Genomic DNA, 19,860 nt, shown 5'->3' on the forward strand with positions numbered 1-19,860 from the left:
GCAAGATAGGAACTCCCAAATTAGATAATAATCCACCTTTAAAAGCCAACTGGCTTAAACAAAATAACCCCTACCCAGGAATCTACAGTATATTAGAATTTCCTGTTGGCAATGTTGTGTTGTACAAAATACAGCTGCAAAAGTTAGCTATAAAGAGTACAGATGGAAGAATAGGTTTAAGCACCTTCCTCTGAAGGTTTTAATAAATGTTCATTGCTCCTTAATGACTCACTGGACAGCTTGATAGACCTAAATAGATCAAGATGATCCTAGATTCAATTTCTGGTCTGAACTCAGTTTTCCGATCTCAGCTAGGACAGCAGCATTGTCAGCCTCAAGCTGCAGGCCTGGCAGGTTTCTGCTCCTTGTTGTTGCCCAATGTCTCTCTGCAAAGTAAACGTACGGATATTGGATGAGGGCTAAATAAGTCTTGGCAATGATCCAATCTTTGTCCCCAAAGCCCATCTAAAATCTAAGATGGGCACTTGAGTGACTGCCATATAGCCAAGATGTTGAACTACCACAGACAGCTACAGAATTTTCCCATTAACAGTCACTGTCTTCAAAAAGAGGAAGGTAGGTAAACTAGAAGCCATATAAACCACATTGACAGAGACAAAACACCAGCTCCTATTTCACACTGACAGCAACTATAAAGCAATAAGGACATAATTACATTGTATAACGTTGAGAGATGAATGAAGAATACAGCAAAAAGTAAAGCAGAATAAATGGTCACTAGCAGTGGGTAAGATTAGTGATGTAGGAGATAGTAGTCCAGTCTAATCAGTAATTCCTGGGCATCAAATACATCCAACACTCGATAAAGAATGAGTCTGTAAGAACTATGTAATGCATCTTGTATGAAGTGACTTGCTAGTTGCAATCCAATTTTTTTTTAAGAAACAGGCCCAGGGCATAAAATTACCCTTGAATGGCATCAAGGAACAAACTGAACAGAAGCTAACTAGGGATTAGAGCATTGGATTGAATGTTTAAACTAGAGGAAGAAATTAACTGGGAGCAGTGGGAAAGACAGATAGACATGCCACATTCAAAGAACAACATAGGATCTGTAAACAAAGATAGCCTCTGATGGAAATTTTGACACTCTTTGACTAAGCAAATAACAGGGCTGGCAATTTACAGTTCAATCAAGACAAGTGAGGGGAGGGAGGATAGCACATATCTGAGTGATATGACATGATAAATGTGGCACAGAATAAAACTCACATTTCAGAGAAAAATGGCTGAGGGAACACTTCAAAACATGAAGTATTGGAAACTCTAAAATGTTATGGAGATAGTTCCCAATTATTTACAGGAATTTGAAATTCACAAACTGCAGTAAATGAGGAATGAATGGAGTAAACTAAGTAAAAATCAAACTGCTGGAGATTGCCAAAAGGAGCTGTCAAAATGCTACCTCAGAAGCCCAGATCAAGACAGCTATCACAATGATGTGCAAAAAAAATGTGTAAATGCTCACATTTCAATATTTTGCAACTCTTTGCCATTAGTCCAAGTCAGTTGGTTAGGCTTTTACAAATAATTTAAGAATTCTAAAGTGACTTTCTTGTGCACTATTTTCTTTCAATTCTTATAATTCTGTCGAACCTGTCATTTTTCTCTCAGATGCTGTTGACACTCCAGGCATTTGAAGTCCCAGAGGCTGACAATTAATAGCACCTCAAGAGTTAATAATCTGAAATATTACTGAGACACCTATGAATTGGCAAATGGATAAGATTGAGCAGATAGCTAAAGGAATTATGTAGTTCTGTTTCAATGGAAGGTGACACCAGTGTTGGGACAGAAGGAATTGCACTATTGAGCCAGATGGAAAGCAAGTGCCTCACATGCTTTAATAAGTGGAACGGGGTACAGGGTAGAGAGGTTCTGATGTAAAAAGATAATATAGGTCAGTAACAGTAGAGGAACAGTCATGAAATTGAGCTTTAGGTATGCTGAGGTGGAAGGTGATTAAGAAATATGGCATGAATATTAAATCTGAATAGCAGCACAACTAAGCTTCTTTATAACGTTGAAAAGAAAGGCATAGCACTACAGTCTTTATTGCAACATGACTAAGATAATCGGGACTTGAAGTCTACATGCACCAAGTTTTAAAAGACCCAGAAGGATTAGCAAGAAATTACTTTTTAAAAAGATTTTTTTTAAGATTACTTACTGTGGAAACAGGCCCTTCGACCCAATAAGTCCACACCGACCCTCTGAACAGCAACCCACCCAGACCCATTCCCCTACATTTACCCCTTCGCCTAACACTACGGGCAATTTAGCATGGCCAATTCACCTAACCTGCACATTTTTTGGACTGTGGGAGGAAACCAGAGCATCAGGAGGAAACCCATGCAGACATGGGGAGAATATGCAAACTCCACAGTCAGTTGCCTGAGGCAGGAATTGAACCCAGGTCTCTGGCGCTGTGAGGCAGCAGTGCTAACCACTGTGCCGCCCTACTAAATAATGAGTGAACACAATCAAAAGACAGCAGGCAGTGAGTTATTTTACTGTAGAGAAAGGATGTACGAATGGAGTGAGTGTGCAGCTTTGGGAGTGGCAAAGTGGTAAACTGTAGAACTGCAAATATTAACCAGCTAGGTGGTTTTAATGTAGAATTTTATCTTTCATATAAAGATTGGGACACAGGCTACTACACATAAGAAAAGCTGTGAATTTCTTGAGTATATCTAGAATGGATTTCTGCAACAATCCATCTCAGTACTAACAGTCAGGGATTCAATTTTGAAACAACTAATGAACAACCTAACCATGCATGAACATCTACCTAATAACAATCATACTCCAATACAAAATTCCAAAGAGGGGATCCACAAATCAGGGAGGAGATTCTGGATTAACTAAGTCTGAATCACTACATTGAAGCAGACAATAATCACAGTGAACTAATGGATAAAACTGGTAAGTAGGAAATGTTCAAAAATATTATAGATACAGATCCAGTTTATACCACAAGGGACAACAGCACTACCTAGCAATAAAAAGCATGGCTAAATGAGGCAACAAACAACAAGTGTAAAAGCAGGAAAAAGATACACAAGAAAGTACCGATCCTGGCAAGTAGAAAGGACACAAAAACAGCTAGAAGCTAAAAATAAAACTTTGAAGCTTTGTAACACATAACAAAAACATAACTGTGTACATATAAAACTGAAGGGATGTCAGCAGTGATGTGAGTTGCTTGAAAGTTGATATTTGTCAAAGAAAATGGTGGGTATATTGATTAATTATTTTGCATCAGTAGCTATAGTTGGAGAACAGGTCAACATGTCAGATAGCCAAATTAACATTTGAGAATCATCAAATGTTCATGTAAGGGTGAGGCACTAATGAAGAAACTCGTGGAAACTGCGCATATTTTACAGTTGGATGTTGGATAACAATTTCTGGTTTATATTGAAGACTCTGAACAAAACTCAATAGGAAAATAACTTTTAATTTAATAAGCTGAGTAGAATGTGCACATAATAGAACAATCCTGATACATTTTCATGTATACCACACTGAACAGATTTGGATTTATGAGCTCAGCTCCCTAATCTTGACTGTTCTGGAAGGTGAATGCCTCATTACCCTTAAAAAGCTAGGAAAACAAAGGCTGAAACTGAGATAGTAAGAAAGTTGGAAAATGTTCATACATGACAGCGAGATACAGGATGGAAGCTGGTGGAAAGGTGAACTCTTTGTGGCCTGATTTGAGCATACACTTGATTATCCTGGATTGAATGTTTGTGTGTTCGAGTTCTAGGAATGTTATGAATGTAATTTGCGTTTTGGTAATCTAAGATGATTTTCAAAAAAAGCCATGCTGTAGGACAATGGTATTAGACACTTTCGCTGAGTGAGGTTACTTCATGACCTTTTCCACATAGTGTAGACTAGTCCCTCGTTATGATGTACTGTTAAAAGGGAAGCTTATCTAGCCAAGGCAATTGGACTTTTGGCCTGGCTTGATCACTCTGATGTGCATGTAGCTTAATTAGTCAAGCATGCTCAGACCGATTTCTCTTCCTCTAAAAACATTTGCCATTTTATTGCTGATACCTGATAAAGAACATGTGGCATTTTTGAAATCTCAGTACCAATTTCTATCTCAAGACAGCTTGTTTGCAGCAATAAAGGGAGCACTCTTAGGAATAAGAGCTGGCTCTGCTACTCTGCTAATGGTTTTAAAACCTTAGCTCAAGCCTGGCTTGTAGGTATCTGTGTTATATTGTAACGCTGGGGCCATTGGCAAATAAAGGTAATAATTTAAACTAAACTGTCTGTAAGAGTTTTATATTCCAAACTACCACAGAGTATGATCTCCAGGACGAACCAAGAGAGAGGCTTACAGGTCGAGTCCATTAGGGATTCCCTGAGCTGTCTCGAATAGGTACTTTAACATCAATCCTGGGCTATTAAAGGAAATAGGTGAGAACACTGAAATATTATAGTTTACGAAGTTCTCTCAATTCAGTAACTGTTCATTCGGATTGCAAAATTGCCTGCGCCATCATATTTAAGAAATGTGACAAAAGGAAACCAGGGTATCACTGCTCAGTTAACCTAACATCAGTCATCTGGAAATCACCAGAATCAAAACTAACAACAGAATTACTCAATATCTTAACTTTTAGTTGATCAAAAGAGTCCCCATTTTTTAAAAAGGTAGATCACATTTGACAAGTCTGACTGAATTGTTTAAATAGGTTACTAAAGTAGAGAGTAAAAAATGAGGTCTGCAGATGCTGGAGATCACAGCTGCAAATGTGTTGCTGGTCAAAGCACAGCAGGCCAGGCAGCATCTCAGGAATAGAGAATTCGACGTTTCGAGCATAAGCCCTTCATCAGGAATGAGAGAGAGAGAGCCAAGCAGGCTAAGATAAAAGGTAGGGAGGAGGGACTAGGGGGAGGGGCGATGGAGGTGGGATAGGTGGAAGGAGGTCAAGGTGAGGGTGAGCTTCTGTGCAGAGGAGATGACCTGGGGGGTGCAGTGAGAGAGGGACTCACTGAAATCCTTGTAGAGGGAGGAAGAGAGCTTCTTCAAGCAATGTTTTTGTGTACAGTTCTGGAAGGCATCTGATAAGTCATCCAGAAGGCAATTGAACAAATGGATACTTGAATCCTAAGAATTCAGCAAAGAGGAGTGATCATGGATATACTGCTGTTGAGTTTGTAAGATTATGATGGTCAAAATATTAAATGAAACAAGATAGCAAGAGAGGACTATTTCCATTGGTTAGGAAGTATATAAGTAGGAGGGAATCTTTTAAAAAAAAAGAGCTAGATATTTCAGAAGTGAAATTAGTGCAGGTTTAGAACTCGCACAAATAGCATTCGATAACTCCAGCTGAAAATCAACAGAGGGATTGACAGCTTCCTGCTAGCTGAAGATATTAAGCAGATACGAGGCAAAAGTGAGTATAGTCGTTAAAATTACAGATCAGCTATGATCTAATGGAAGGGTAGAACAGGGTTTGAGTGACTAAATAATCCACTCCGGTTCGTGCAAACATTATTTAGACTGAGACACAAGTCAGCATGACAGAGACAGTGAGGGAGTACACAAAGAAAATTTGAAAATAAATAATAAAGGTAAACAAAACAAAAAGTTTAGAACTATTATACACTTTAATGCTGACAGCTAGCTCATATATGCTACCAAAATCCTAGGAACAATCCTGCAGGTAGCTAAGTGGAGTTGGAAATTTCAGATTAATCTTCTTGAATACATCCAAGGTTGAGATGGGCAGATGTTGGATCTCTCATGAAATCAAAAAATGATTTGGAGAGCTGGTAGGAAAGTCTAAAGTTAACTATGATCATACCAAATGGCGGACCAGGCTTGATATACTGTATGATCTTCTCCTGATCCTACTTCTATGTTCTTTTTTTAAAAATATTTTCAATCATGGGATGTGGATGCCACTTACTGTTCATCTGATTGTGCTGGAGAAAGCATTAGAATCATAGAATCCCTACAATGTGGAAACAGGACCTCTGAAGAGTAATCCACTCAGACCCATTCCCCCTACCTTATGTTTACTCCTGACTAATGCACTTAACCTACATATTCCTAAACACTACGGGGAATTTAGCGCAGCCAATTCACCTAACTGCACATTTTTGGATTGTGGGAGGAAACCGGAGCACCCAGAGGAAACCCACACAGACACAGGGAGAATGCGCAAACTCCACACAGACGGTTGCCCTAGGTTGGAATCGAGCCCAGGACCCTGGTGCTGTGAGGCAGCAGTGCTAACTGCTGAGCCACTGTGCTGCCCATTGGCAAGCTGCCATCTTGAACAACTGCAATCTCTGGTGTAAGGACAGCCACAATGCTCTTCAGAAGGAAGTTCCGGGGTTTTGGCCCAGTAATTATATAGTCAGCAAGCTGTAGTCATTTTGAGAACTTGAAAAAGTAACTTACAAAGTATAATGTTTTGAAATGATGTAGCACTTTTTCTTAAAGAAATAATATTCACCTTGGTAACACAAAACTGAAACATTCACCATTCTTAGAGACAACTACTCACAACATCAACTTTCTACTCTCAAAGGACTAGCCCAAAGTTTTGGTGGCACTTAGTGAACCATTGTTTTACTGGGCAAAACAAAAATGATGGTGCAGCACCAGCAGTCTGGAATACTGCATAAAGAAAAAAAAAGCAGTTGTAGGAAAATGTCTCTTCATCACCTACAGAATGTGTTATATATCCAAAGCAGCACTAGCTCCTTCCTATGTCCTCTACCCAAATGCTGCCCAGTGAGCAAAAGAGTAAATTGAATCACTGGAGGGTGGTATTCACTCTCACTCAGATCCATAAAAACTCAATCAGGCCATCACATTGAAATGTGCACTTCATTTCAAACTGCAACTCATGACCAAATGTGTTTCATTTTGGAAAAGTAAACATCAAAGTGGTCACCCAATTCAAAGATAACCTGTAATGTAAACAATTGTACATTCTTTCCCATTCATAAAAAAATTGACACTACTGTTTTTTTGCTTAAAACATGAAAGCCCAGTCTTTTCTAATCAAAAGGAATTAAAGTAGGAACAAATATTTTAAACAGGGACAATTTAATACTGTCTGTTCAAAAGTAACCTGCACCACAGTTATAAGACAAGCTTTTACAACATATGGGTTTATGTGGAAAACTTCTATATGGGTTATTTTTCAGAAGGCTGGTCAGTTCCAGTTTCCAAGTTAACTGTTTGACGGCTGTTATAGTATTTCTGCACCAAAAGAAAAGTAACAAGATTAGTTTATCATTAGTGATGACAGGTTTAATAAACTTATTCTAGAAGATATAATATTAGTATTTTTAATCAGGAAAAAATAGGAAATGTGCACTTTGCAATGATGTGCAGTATGCAGAGTTAACAAGTTAATTCTTACAAAGGCAAATAACTGGACATTTGGGAAGTGTGATGAAAAATGAGAGGCAAGTTTAGTAGCTGGTTTAGAAGTGATATTAAAATGCTGGGCTATAATTATGTAAAGAGATAGATTGTTCATTAAAGTGAAAAAAACCCTTATTTTAGCACACGGACTTTTCAAAAATCTTCAAGTTACAAAGAATAAGATCATTGCTCAAGATTAGACGGCCCTTAAGAACTTTTTTTTTGCACACATTAAAGTTTAAACATACTCACCAAGACGAATTTTCACACAAGAATGCCACAGAACATCCAGCAGATCTTGATAGATTTCAGGTAACTGCTTTAAGGAAAGCAGCTTGATTAGTCTGGAAGAACACCTTTGAAGCTGTAACTCTGTCTGCAGTTTCTTCTCCTCTGAAAGGGTTGTTGGTCTTAGTTCTATTTTGTGCTCCTGGAAAACTTGATCAATTGTTGCTCCCTTGAGGCTGGAAAATAATTTCTCCTTCACTAAGTATATTGGAATAAAAATTGTGCCAGCCCTTATTACGTGGGGAAATGGGCATGTTCTGGAATAAATATAACTTTCCAAGTAGGAAAGTAATTTTTGTAGGGTCTGCTGGACGTGGCCATAGTTGCGCCAAATTTCTTTTGCTTTTGACATCTTCAATGCTTCAAAGCTTCTTGTACCATTTTTTGACTTTATTGAAGACCTCAATTTTGGAGTTTCCTTCTCTTCAATGTCCCGCAAACATGCACACAAAACCTCTTCAGAGGTTTCAGCCACTGACTGGGTTATCATGTCACATAGGGACTGATGAAGATGTACAAAATAATTATAAGTGTCATTCTCGTTCTGCATTAACTTGCCATTACAGGATGAGTCCACTTTGGTTTCACAAGATATCTTGCTAGGTTCAGGATTAGAATTCATAATTGATTTAACCACATCAGGTAATATTCGCTTCAGAGGTTTCAGGGGTCTCAAAATTAAGGCAGAGGGATCAACTGATCCAATCAAACTAATTTTTTTAGCTTTAGTAATGTCTTCAGATGGCAGAGTTGAATTATTTTCACCAACCTTTGGAGGGGCAGGTCTCAGTATTTTATACTTATTCATTTCTATAATAAGATGGTCATTTACGTTGCTGGATTCATTAGAAGGTGCAACAACTGCCTTCGTTCCATGCTCTTCAGATGGCCATGTGCTTTCACATTTCTCTTCAGTACTCTGAGATTCTATAGTATTTTCTTTTTCATTTGATATTTCATTTGTACTTTTCAATTTTTCTCCAGACTCACCAGAAACCAGAGCATGTTGAATAACATTCAAAGGTGGACTTTTTGATTTCGTACTTAGGTCCAAGGCCATTTCATCTTCCATTTTGTTCATCCCAAGCTTTCCATCACCACTGTGAACCATACACCATGCACTATTTCTACTTTGCTGAGGTAGGCCCTTATCAAGCCTATTGAATTTAGGAGAAAGATTAATCTCCGGATGCTGAACATCTAAATAGTTCTTCATGTTTACTGTTTTCCTAAGCTCATCCTCAGATGCACCTTTTTCATTTGTAGATTCTAAACGCACAGTAGCATCACCTGTTTTCAGTTCGCCATTCTTGGGTTGCAACTGACTGCTGTCTATTGCCAGTCTTTTAGGGCCAAGTGTACTGGAATCCAGATCTATGGCACTATCACTTCTGCTGTTTTGAGTTTTATTTTTCAAAGAACATGAACATGATTTATCACAATCTAGTTCGCAGTTTGAACATTTTGAGAAGAACAGACCAGTGGCTTCCAGGTAGGCTTTGTAGGGTGCCAAACTGAACACATTGTTTATGACTGGCATAGGAGGGGAAGGAGGTGGGGTTGCTCTCTTGCTTTCATTAGAAGCAGGGGAGGAAGCAGGTGAGAAATTAATCACAGATGTTTTTCTGGTTGGACTTACAGTGTAGCTTTTTTGTGGACTATCCAATCTGACTTCTATTGGTTTATTATTCAGGATCTCAGGTTCTTTACTGAATATAGACCTACCTTGATCACCTTTAGGGGAAATGTGGATGCCTGGGCTATGTTCTTGCAGATAAATATCCTTTGGTCTTTGGTCACCTGGAGAGCCAGCAGGTCTCTCAAATGGCCCCTTCAAGTGTTTGCCAGATAGTACAGGGTGGAAGGCACTGTGTTTGCTTACCAACTGCTGCGGACCAGTATATTCCGTATTATAAAGAGTATTTAATGAATTGTAGCACCGTTCATTTATTTGCGCAACGATGCGAGGCCTGAAACGCAACAAGTCTGGTGAAAGATGCTTTGCATTAGTTGGATCTTGGAGAGATGAAGCAACTTTGTTTCCAGGAGGACTCTGTTGCTCAAACTCAGTTGAGTGTGTTGCAGGCTGTGATACAGGATGAATCAAAGGACCAGTCACAGAGATATTTTTCTGTTGCTCTGGTGGAGGAGGATGACGAGCAGCATACCCAAAAGATTCAGATGGTTGTGCATAAGGATTCTCTGAAACAAGCTGGCTTGCATAAGGGGAACTGGGTACAGGCATCCGCCCACTTGCCCCTGGCACTGGGTAATTTCCCATTTGGGCTTTGTAACTATGTGGATGTAACAATGAGTAACTACCCACACTTTGCTGGTTTGATATAGTGTTCAGAGAGTGCAAAACCTTTGGTTGAATTGGCACTGGATATTTCGGTGGTGATGGCTTATCACGATACAAAGGTGGTTGCATCTGTTGCCCTTGAGTTGTCCCAAATGGATGTAAGGGAGCTTTCTGCAAGTCTTGGATGCTATGTATGGATGTGCTGCTATGACCTGGTACAGTTCCATTAGAGTTTTCATATGAAAGCACAGGATATCTGGGATCTTGTAGAACACTACTAGTGTAAGTTCCATATCCTCGACATAGGGGTGAACGCACTCCAGGTGATTTCCCAGTTTCTTTGGTGATTTGGCCCACAGAGCTAATCTGTATATTGCCAGATCCACTATGCAATGAATTATTTTTCGCAAGCGGGTTAGCATATTGCTGACTGTGCATCAGCTGACTGTTATTCACAATTAAACAACTGGAAGTAACAGGAGGTGGCATCCTCCATTCAGTTTCCTGTGCTTTTCTATAAAAATGATCTGTTGAATTTTCCAAAGAGAAACCAGCTCCTGAACAACAGACACTATTCCTATACACTGGTTGTGGGAATGCTACATTTGCAGAGTTACCAACTGCAGATAAAGCAGACGAATGTAAACTGTGTTTTCCAGCTGCAGAAGAGCAGAGCACAGCTGGGAGATTTTGGCCTTTTCTCAAATTCTTCTGCCGTTCAACGAAAGTGACCCATTTTGATCGAACATTCATTAAATCTTTGACCAAGTCAAGTTTATCATTTGCGTTCACAGATGGCTGAAATGGTCGGGATACAGTTTCATGTTCTGTCTGATATGAGCGATTGTTGAGACTTGAAACTTGACCTGGTGGTGACTGGGTGTTTGGACCACCCATATGATGCACGTATGGTCGGGCCTGGTTCCAGATGCCTTGTGAATCTGTTCCATCACGATTTTGAAGATGATATGCTAAATAAGATCCAGTGTACTTGAGGGGATTTTCAGCAGCATAACTAGATAGGGGACTGGGTTTATAAAGTCCTGTTGATAACCCATTCTGATCATTCTCCAATCGTGGCATCTTACTACAAATAAGCGAGTCCATGCGATCAAAACTTCTTTTATTGGCCATCATGATGGTCCAAGACTTTTAATTCCAGGTAAAGGGAAAGAGCCTTAACCAGAAGAAATAGAATAGAAAGTTAAAATTAAAACAGATTTGTGATACTTTAAAAACGCATATCAGTGAAAATAACTGTAGAATGCACACACTAAAATGGAAAGTGGAAGCCTGTACAATTATAGAATTGTTTCAGAGAGATTTTTAATATTATTTCTTAACTTCAATGGATGTTACTTGATAGACAGCAAAATGTCAGATGATATAGAAGAATACAAACAAAACAAGAAATCCCAATAATATGAACTAACATGTATTGGTAATTATTCAATTATAACAACTACCAGGACAGTCATTAGCCCTGCTCATTTACTGGAGCAGTACGTGCAAGATGGACAGTGCGTGACGCAACACAGGGACTACCTATGCATCAGTGTTTTGAATAAACCCAAACATGGTCTACTGGAATCGACATTTGTCTAGAATTCTTAATAGTAACACAAGGGGATTTAGTCACTCAACATAATTCGTAACATTGTTGGTTGGTAGTACAGAATTCAATCATTGCTGGAGAGAGACATGCTGTCAAAGTTTTTATTTTGTATTCATCAGGACAATTTGTAAGAGTTTCTGAATTTTAAACCACAGGTTAGCAAATTTAAACAAAGCCTGGCAATTAGCTGTCACTTATTAACTAGCGCATTCTCCAAGTCAACATCTCTATCAGAGAGCATTTGCCAAACAATTAGAACACTCTTCAGTATAAATGTTGGTTTCTCTCTTAACTTGGTGTCAATCAATTGTCATAAGTGCAAAATGAAAAGCTTCAAAATATCTTTTCAATAATTCAAAACAGTGAATCAAAAGACTCAGGTTTTTCTGACTTTTTGTAACCTTTAACATAAATAAGATCCAATCCATTCTCTTTGTAACAATTATTTGTATTTTGCCACTTTTATTGACTTTATTAGAATTATAATGAATGACAGATTTTAAACGGAAATGGCTTCAATTCTCAATAAAGTTTAGTGAGGACCAGACACAGATCTGGTGTGTCTGGTCATAAAAACAAAATACAATTTACCATAACTTAAACCATAAATTAAAATCACAATTACCTGCTCAATTGGTAACATGTTAATCCTCTAGTGAACAAATTTGCCTTAATTCCATTAAAAAAATCTGATTACCTGAATTATTTACATGATGAACCTGTCCTTACTGCTTAGTGGACAGTCAAAAGCAATTCATTTGTATTTTATAATGAATGGTGCTGGTTTAACTACCAACCTATTACAGTTCTTAACATACTTGCCGACTAGATTTATATAAAGTTCTGAAGCACAAATGGTAAAACGCGGAAATTAAACAATGTATTCAAAATTGCAGGCTGTCAAATATTCAAACAAATATGCACAACTATTATATGCCTTTTACTTAATTTCACGTTCTCTCTTATCGCCTTACAATCACCATATTTGCAACATAAAAACACTCATGCTTAAATAGAAAAGATTTACTTTTAAATCATAAGTTAAAAGTCATCCCCTTTGTAGCTTTTCATATGAACCTATGGGGGAAAATGTGCTTAGCAAGGATTGTCTCTCAAAACTGGACTGAATAGGAATCACAAACTCATAACAAATGAAGAAGGTATTCAGCAGACCTCCTACCTTCACCACACTTAACTCCATGATTTTCTTAAGGCTATTCGTCCAGGTTGATACTTTGTGACTATAAGGCTAAACAAATATTTAAGGGCTAAAGAAATATTTAAGGCCTTCTACTATCTCACTGAAGGCACATCCAACAATCGGCTCTGAAAATTCTGCTTACACCGACAATTACAACAAACTCCACCCACAGCAACTGAGACAAATTGCACATACAGAAGACTCTTAAAAACAGTCAAATTTTCTGTATCTCCCAATGCTAGCTTCACAAAAGTGATCAGTTCTTCCATGGGTCATATCTCACACACCAAGTTTTGTTAAAATCCACCCAGACGTTTTAAGATATGTTGTTCACAGGTAGTAATGAAATAATTCTCTCTCCCATTGAAGTTATTCATTAGCATTGCAGAGATGTGTGCCTATTGGACAATTGACATTCCATTTAAAAAATAAAGAACTGAGTCTAAGCATTGAACAAACTGTTCTAGAGCATTTCTATAAAATGCTAAAGGCCTATCAACAGCTGGGATCTCAATATAAGACTTTTTGAATTTGGATCTTTGAATCCAATAAAGACTCATTTGAATTGGAAATATTAACAACAAAAATGCAGAGTACTTGCAAAATATAGTGCAGTCAAGACTAGATTGAGTGTATAATTGTGAATCTATACTCAATGGTGTTGTTACATGAAATGTCAAAAGCTTCACATTAGGTTCGCATCTACAAGTCTTAAGTATTACAAGACTCAAAAATATTTTGATGTGGTCATGGAAACCTCTTAGAATCTAAGCTAACTGGCTTGATTACAAAACTGTTACGTATCGCTATGCTGTAAGACAATTTGAGATCATTCACTCAAATAAGTGAACGATCTTCAGTCGAGTTATTTTTTTCTACTTCATTTGAATACAGATTGCTGAAAGGAAACATTTTTTGCAATCGCACAAGACAGTGAAGTAAAGATAAAATGCTATAAAATCAATAAAAATAATCTAATAAAAAATACAATCTCAAACTGAACCCAAACATTTCACAACCTGTTTATAAAAAGGTTTACATTCCATGATGCAGTTTTTCCAAATAACCACTAAGTGGCACACAAATCCTAAGCTAAACCTTTCACTGCAGAACAGATTGATAAAGGCACGTTCACCAAATGCACTTTGCTGTCAAGGAGGACGGACTGTGAATTTACTTTGTGTCCTCTGGAAATGACATGATTTTTCAGAACTTCAGTTGAAGCATAGATGACCAATTACATTTAGCAACTTTTAGCATTGACTCTAAATATTATAGTGCTTAATCACAGAAGAAAAAATATAGACTTAACATATTATATACAAGAGTGTCAAGTATGGGGTCTTCCAATACTCAACGTATTCTCAGCCAAGTTTATAAATGAACAAATCAATCTTCATTTATAAAAATGCTCCAGTATACGTCATGCAGCTCAAGACAACAATAAAAATACAAGCTATTTTGATCTTAATTTTTATAGTTATTTAACAAATACTTTGGGCACTTGGTTGTCCAGTTTATTGCAAACATTCCAAAATGCAGCAAAATTTAAACTTTAGATTAGCCTTCTATTGGTTTATAAACAATAATCATAAGATCACAAATAGCAAAGTTACATACCATTATAGACCTTCACTAATATAATCCATTAGCTCCCCAAATAATAATACATGCACAAATAAGTCAGCTCATCAGAAACTTCTGGAAATTCAATCTACGACCTGTACTAAAGCAGAAGCAATAGCAACTGAAAAGCCTTTAGATGCTGCATGCTGCCTATTTGGCAAAGGAATCAGACTCGTGACAATCACCGCAGGATCAGCCAATAACTAGCTGCCAAGTACGCTTTTTGAAGAGCAGCTATCAGCGCAGGTTGTAAATATTTATTATCCACCATTCACTATTAATCTAACTCTAGTGATTTAATCATATATCAAGCAGGTTTAAAAAATGTAAGATAAGCAAATGTATATCTTGATACAAATCACAAAGGTTGCCTTGACTACAGAAGTTATGAACAATGAACCAGAACATTATTAAAGGTTACGGTTTCTTTCTCTATACTTTTATTTTCAGCCAAACTATAATTTCTTTCTTCCTCCAAAAGTGTACTGTAAAACTGAAACTATCATCACTTTCAATATTCAACAGCAAGAGCCTGAACTCAGAGCTTAGAAATGGAACCTTTGGCAAACAATGATTTTTAAACGTTTAACAAAGCAATTAGAGAGATCTCATCTCTTAAAAAGAAAACAAAAGGTTCACCTTTTTAAAAGGTAATACAAAATATAAAGCTTTCTCATTCAATTTTAAAAAGTGATGCCATTGCTGAAGTTCTTTGGAAATAAAGTAATTCTGTAATGGCAAAATACAATGGTTTGCATTGATGCCAATAATGAAACCAGATTGTTTTGCATAAAGAAAAAAATGCATTACATTTATAATTAATTAACATAAACGTGTTTAATTTGGATTGAAAACAAAAAGTGAATGCCAAGATACCCCAATCTGGCACAACGACTGATTGTTCCTTGATTTAGTTCCAAATCAATGATGTCAGTGCCATGACAAAAGCACTAAAAAGTGTCAGACTTATTAACATAATCCCTCCCTTCACATCTATCCATTCAAAATAGGATGCAAAGCCAAAAAGCCAACTGAAGAAAAGATACTGGGACAAAAAAGGGCATTTAATGGTCTCCAGTTAAAACATTCTCATACGCGCTTAAAGACCTCGTAAGCCCTTATCTTAACATCCTTTTTCCAAACAAGCATGTGTCACAGTAATTTACCAACTTTAAACGAAAAAGTTATTTCTGGGCTTTTAATCTTTTGTACATTGGTCAGAGCAAATGTTATAAATTACAAACTTAACTGTTCTTGATATTAATGATTTCCAAATGCAACCTTAAACTAGCATTTGAAATACAACTCAATTTCAACAAGACGCAAAATATCTAGGGAAATTAACTACTAGTTATCAAACCTTTGCCACTTGAAAAGTCCCTAACAAATATTTCACTATAGCATTTTGCTGTTAACTCAAAGCTTTTACTTAATACACATTAAACCCACACCCCAAGTCAAAGTCCCAATAGGTAAAGTCTTAGAAGTAAACAATTTCACATAGATAACATTTCTCCAGTTGACAAAATCTTACAGAATTGAAGAAATAACTTTAAAAGCTTTTTGAATGTGATGATCCAGCTATTCTGTTTTATTTCTGAACAAAGTCAATATGGAATGATTAGCCTCTCAAATCTGAATGCATATTGCGACCCCATTACTGCTGATACTTAATTTATACAGAAGAGCTTAACACCCAGTTGGGAAAGGTACGAGAACACTACCAAGTTCCTCAAAGCCATATTTAAACATAAAAATAGCTAGCCCTGTTTCTATTCTTCCTCTCAATTATCTTAAGTCTCCTCCAGTCCTGATGTACTGGCTACTCCAACTTATTTGTCATGATACACCAACATTAATGTCTAGTTTCCTGCAACACCTCCACCCCTTCCATAATGTCTTGGCCTTGCTCTCCTTGATATTAATTGCTTGTATTTCACGGTCTGCTGCTTCATCCTACTTGTAGGTTTTTCTCTGGCCTTCACAACACCACTTTTGGTAGTTTAATGGCTATATGATAAAATGAAGGAGCATCCTGAGAAAGTCCTTTGCAAACTGCTAGATTAACAAATTACTTTGGCCACCTTCCCTCATCAAGTTGCCCAAGTTGCAACTAACAAATATCCAGATAAATCAAAACCAAAAGTGTCTAAAGCTCCATCTATCCCCAGGGCAACATATTGTGCAAGGGAAATAAACTACAGGTCTGCTTGAGGATATGTATTCTTCATAATTGAGATATGACATCTTCAGTTGTTTCAACAGTGCCCGGTATGGAGAGATTTATTTCGTGAGTGGGGACCAAATTAATTTTAAGACATTTAATATACCTGAAGTGGTGTCATGGCTATTTTCTTTCATTAGAAAATGTGAAGAACTTTAGATTAGATTACTTACAGTGTGGAAACAGGCCCTTCGGCCCAACAAGTCCACACCGACCCGCCGAAGCGCAACCCACCCATACCCTTACCTAACACTACGGGCAATTTAGCATGGCCAATTCACCTGACCCGCACATCTTTGGACTCCGGTTTCCTCCCACAGTCCAAAGATGTGCGGGTCAGGTGAATTGGCCAAGCTAAATTGCCCGTAGTGTTAGGTAAGGGTATGGGTGGGTTGCGCTTCGGCGGGTCGGTGTGGACTTGTTGGGCCGAAGGGCCTGTTTCCACACTGTAAGTAATCTAATCTAATGTAATCTCATCTAAAGTTCTTCACATTTTCTAATGAAAGAAAATAGCCATGACACCACTTCAGGTATATTAAATGTCTTAAAATTAATTTGGTCCCCACTCACGAAATAAATCTCTCCATACCGGCACTGTTGAAACAACTGAAGATGTCATATCTCAATTTCTTTTTAAATTAAGTATGCCTACCTGATGTTTTATGATCTTACCTGATAACCACTTAAAGCAACATGACCCCAATTTTCTTTTGATAGCATTCACTCAAGACTGCTCATTTATTTACTAACCAGATGTCCACAAATTAAAAAATGAACATAACAAGGGATAATATAAACGAAGAATTAATAAAGCCAGAAAACTGCTAGAAAGAACTGCAAAGAGGTTTGGATAAATCAGATGATGGTTGAATGGCACAAGGGAAAAGTATATGCAGGTGAATCCCAAATAGATGTGGAAAAGTGTAAATAGATTACAATGTGCATGGCGATAAGCAAGCATGAAAATTGGAGAAACACAGAAAGCAATATGATTTTTAATGGTTACCACACTATAAATCTATATCTATACCACCCTATCTGCTTCCTTCTCCTGAAAATGCAGAAGCTACAATGGCAACACAGTGAAAGAGACAATTAAAATTATAGTTTGTATTTTCTTCCACTAGGTTCCTGAAGTGTCATAGCTTTGCTAGATTTTATTTGTTCTGACTGACCCATAATCTTCCAGCACTTTTATTTTGTTTCAGATTTATCATAACTCACAATATTTCATCCCCCCCACCTTTTAAAAACAAACTATTTTATAATATCTCTGCATTTAATGGTCTAATAGTGATTTGCCCAAGTACATTCATGTTCACCACAATCCACATTTTGAAAATATACTACCAGCCAACATTCAATGTATTCATGGCAAGTGTGCAAATATAGGTGAATTTTGACAAAGTACAGCCCTGTGCTGTACTTTTCTGCTTACATATAATTTATGAATAAAGCATGTTTATGAAATAAAATAGTGAAGCACAATAAATACCAAAGACAAATGAAAACATCCATAACAGATTTAGATTGTCCATGACTAAAAAATGCTTTTAGATTAATTGACAAATTGATTAATCCAACAAACAATTCTGACCCATCACTGCTCTGTTTAAAATTTGAAATCAAAGATTTCTAAATGTTGCAGGTGACCCAATTTCTTCTGGTTTTAACCAACAAGTTAACGGGGAATTCAATTTGCAGGTCAGAGAAATGCATACAATGTGGTTCGTTATATTCCTACTCACTGCTGGCACAATTCCAGATTAAGCATGTCTTTCAAATTTAGGTTTAAAAAATCCAAGATGCTAAAAAGCCTGATCTGCCTCTCCCAAAATAAAAGGAGCTACCAAGTATTATATCCTACAAATATTGAGTTTCATCCAGATTATAGAGAAAAAGGAGAGAAAATACAATATTACTTCTAATAGAGAATTGTTTTTTAAAATTTAATTATTGTTAATAAATTTTAGATAGGATACCCAATTATTAAAAACATTGACCATGATCCTAAAGTGAAGACTGTAAAGTTAATGAGATGGCTCTCTCTCAATTAAGGAGGTTATCATTTCCTTACATCAATAGCCATACCTTCAGCACAAACACTCAAGCAAACCCAACAAATTCAACTGGTCACTTATGTTGTTCTTTGAGGCTGCATAGCTAATTTCTTACATAGAGGGGTGGTTTCCTAATTGTTATCAGCTTCCACCCCTTTACGTTCCAAATCCAGTTTTGCTTCCTTAATGAGAAACTAAGTTTAAAGTTCTAGGGAAGTTTATATAATTGTTAATGAAACAGTCTGGTCTTTAATTTTACTACAGCTATGGTAGTCAATTTCTCTTTAATTGTGAATATGATTTTTTTAAGGTTATGGCGATTTCTTGCATTAGGCTAGGTAATAAAGATCTCTCTTATCAATCATCTTATTGCTTTAAGTGCCTACATGCAGTCCTGTGATCTCTGTTACTTTTTTAAAAATCACTTCGAATATTTAACCTTTAATTTATTGGAAATAACTCAATCTTATAATCCCTTATTATATGCATATTTCTTTAATTCACAACAGTGGATATGTAACTTCTCACAATGGAACAAAATTGTTGAAGGATCAAACAACAGTCCACTAAATAAATTGTGGAGTCTCAGTCACGATCATGTTGCTATTCAAAATTGAAAGGCTCAGTTTAAAACTTCAATATACAAAGCCAAGATCAATTTGAAAAGCAATGTTCAGAAGACAGGAGTTCCATTACATCAGCAGCAAAGATCCCAATCTTTTAGTGCAGAATCACACTCTGAAGGTAATGATGTTACGAAAATTGTCATTTGTTTTCATGTGTAGAGGATAAGTCAGCATCCAGGATAGTAGGACTTACCTCCAAAAGAGAAAAAGCAAGTTTCTCTTCCCCATCCTGCAACCTAAGTGAACTACTTCTGCTGTTTCTCGTCTCTATAGTGAAATCATCTGAAGATGCCAGATTCTACATGTAGGTTTATGAGATCCAACAACCTCATGAATGTACTAATCCCTCCATGAATAAGTTGCAATTTCTTACACAGTAAACATCGAAGATCCATGAAAATGCAAACTCTGAATCAGTGGCAAAGGAACAATCTCCCTCCCCTGACCTGCAATGCACACGAAACAAAACTGTTTTCAATCTTG

At 37.1% G+C, this 19,860-nt stretch overlaps 1 protein-coding gene across 2 annotated transcripts in view; it reads right to left on the minus strand.

The window, feature by feature from the left end:
* Window positions 1–223: 223 nt before the first annotated feature.
* The window catches only part of LOC132834740 (uncharacterized protein C15orf39 homolog), an 87,133-nt gene continuing 67,496 nt past the window's right edge, over window positions 224–19,860 (minus strand). The window contains exons 4-5 of one of the 2 annotated variants that reach the window (XM_060853713.1): window positions 7,688–11,202; window positions 224–386 (exon numbers count right to left, since the gene is read on the minus strand). In XM_060853713.1, the coding sequence (XP_060709696.1) occupies window positions 259–386; window positions 7,688–11,162 (3,603 nt within the window). In that variant the 5' untranslated portion in view covers window positions 11,163–11,202 and the 3' untranslated portion in view covers window positions 224–258. Of the gene's footprint in view, window positions 387–7,199; window positions 7,268–7,687; window positions 11,203–19,860 lie in introns of those variants that run through there. The other variant, XM_060853714.1, reaches the window with a different exon arrangement.

The sequence above is a fragment of the Hemiscyllium ocellatum genome, chromosome 42 (assembly GCF_020745735.1).
Source record: "Hemiscyllium ocellatum isolate sHemOce1 chromosome 42, sHemOce1.pat.X.cur, whole genome shotgun sequence".
Taxonomy (NCBI): domain Eukaryota; kingdom Metazoa; phylum Chordata; class Chondrichthyes; order Orectolobiformes; family Hemiscylliidae; genus Hemiscyllium; species Hemiscyllium ocellatum.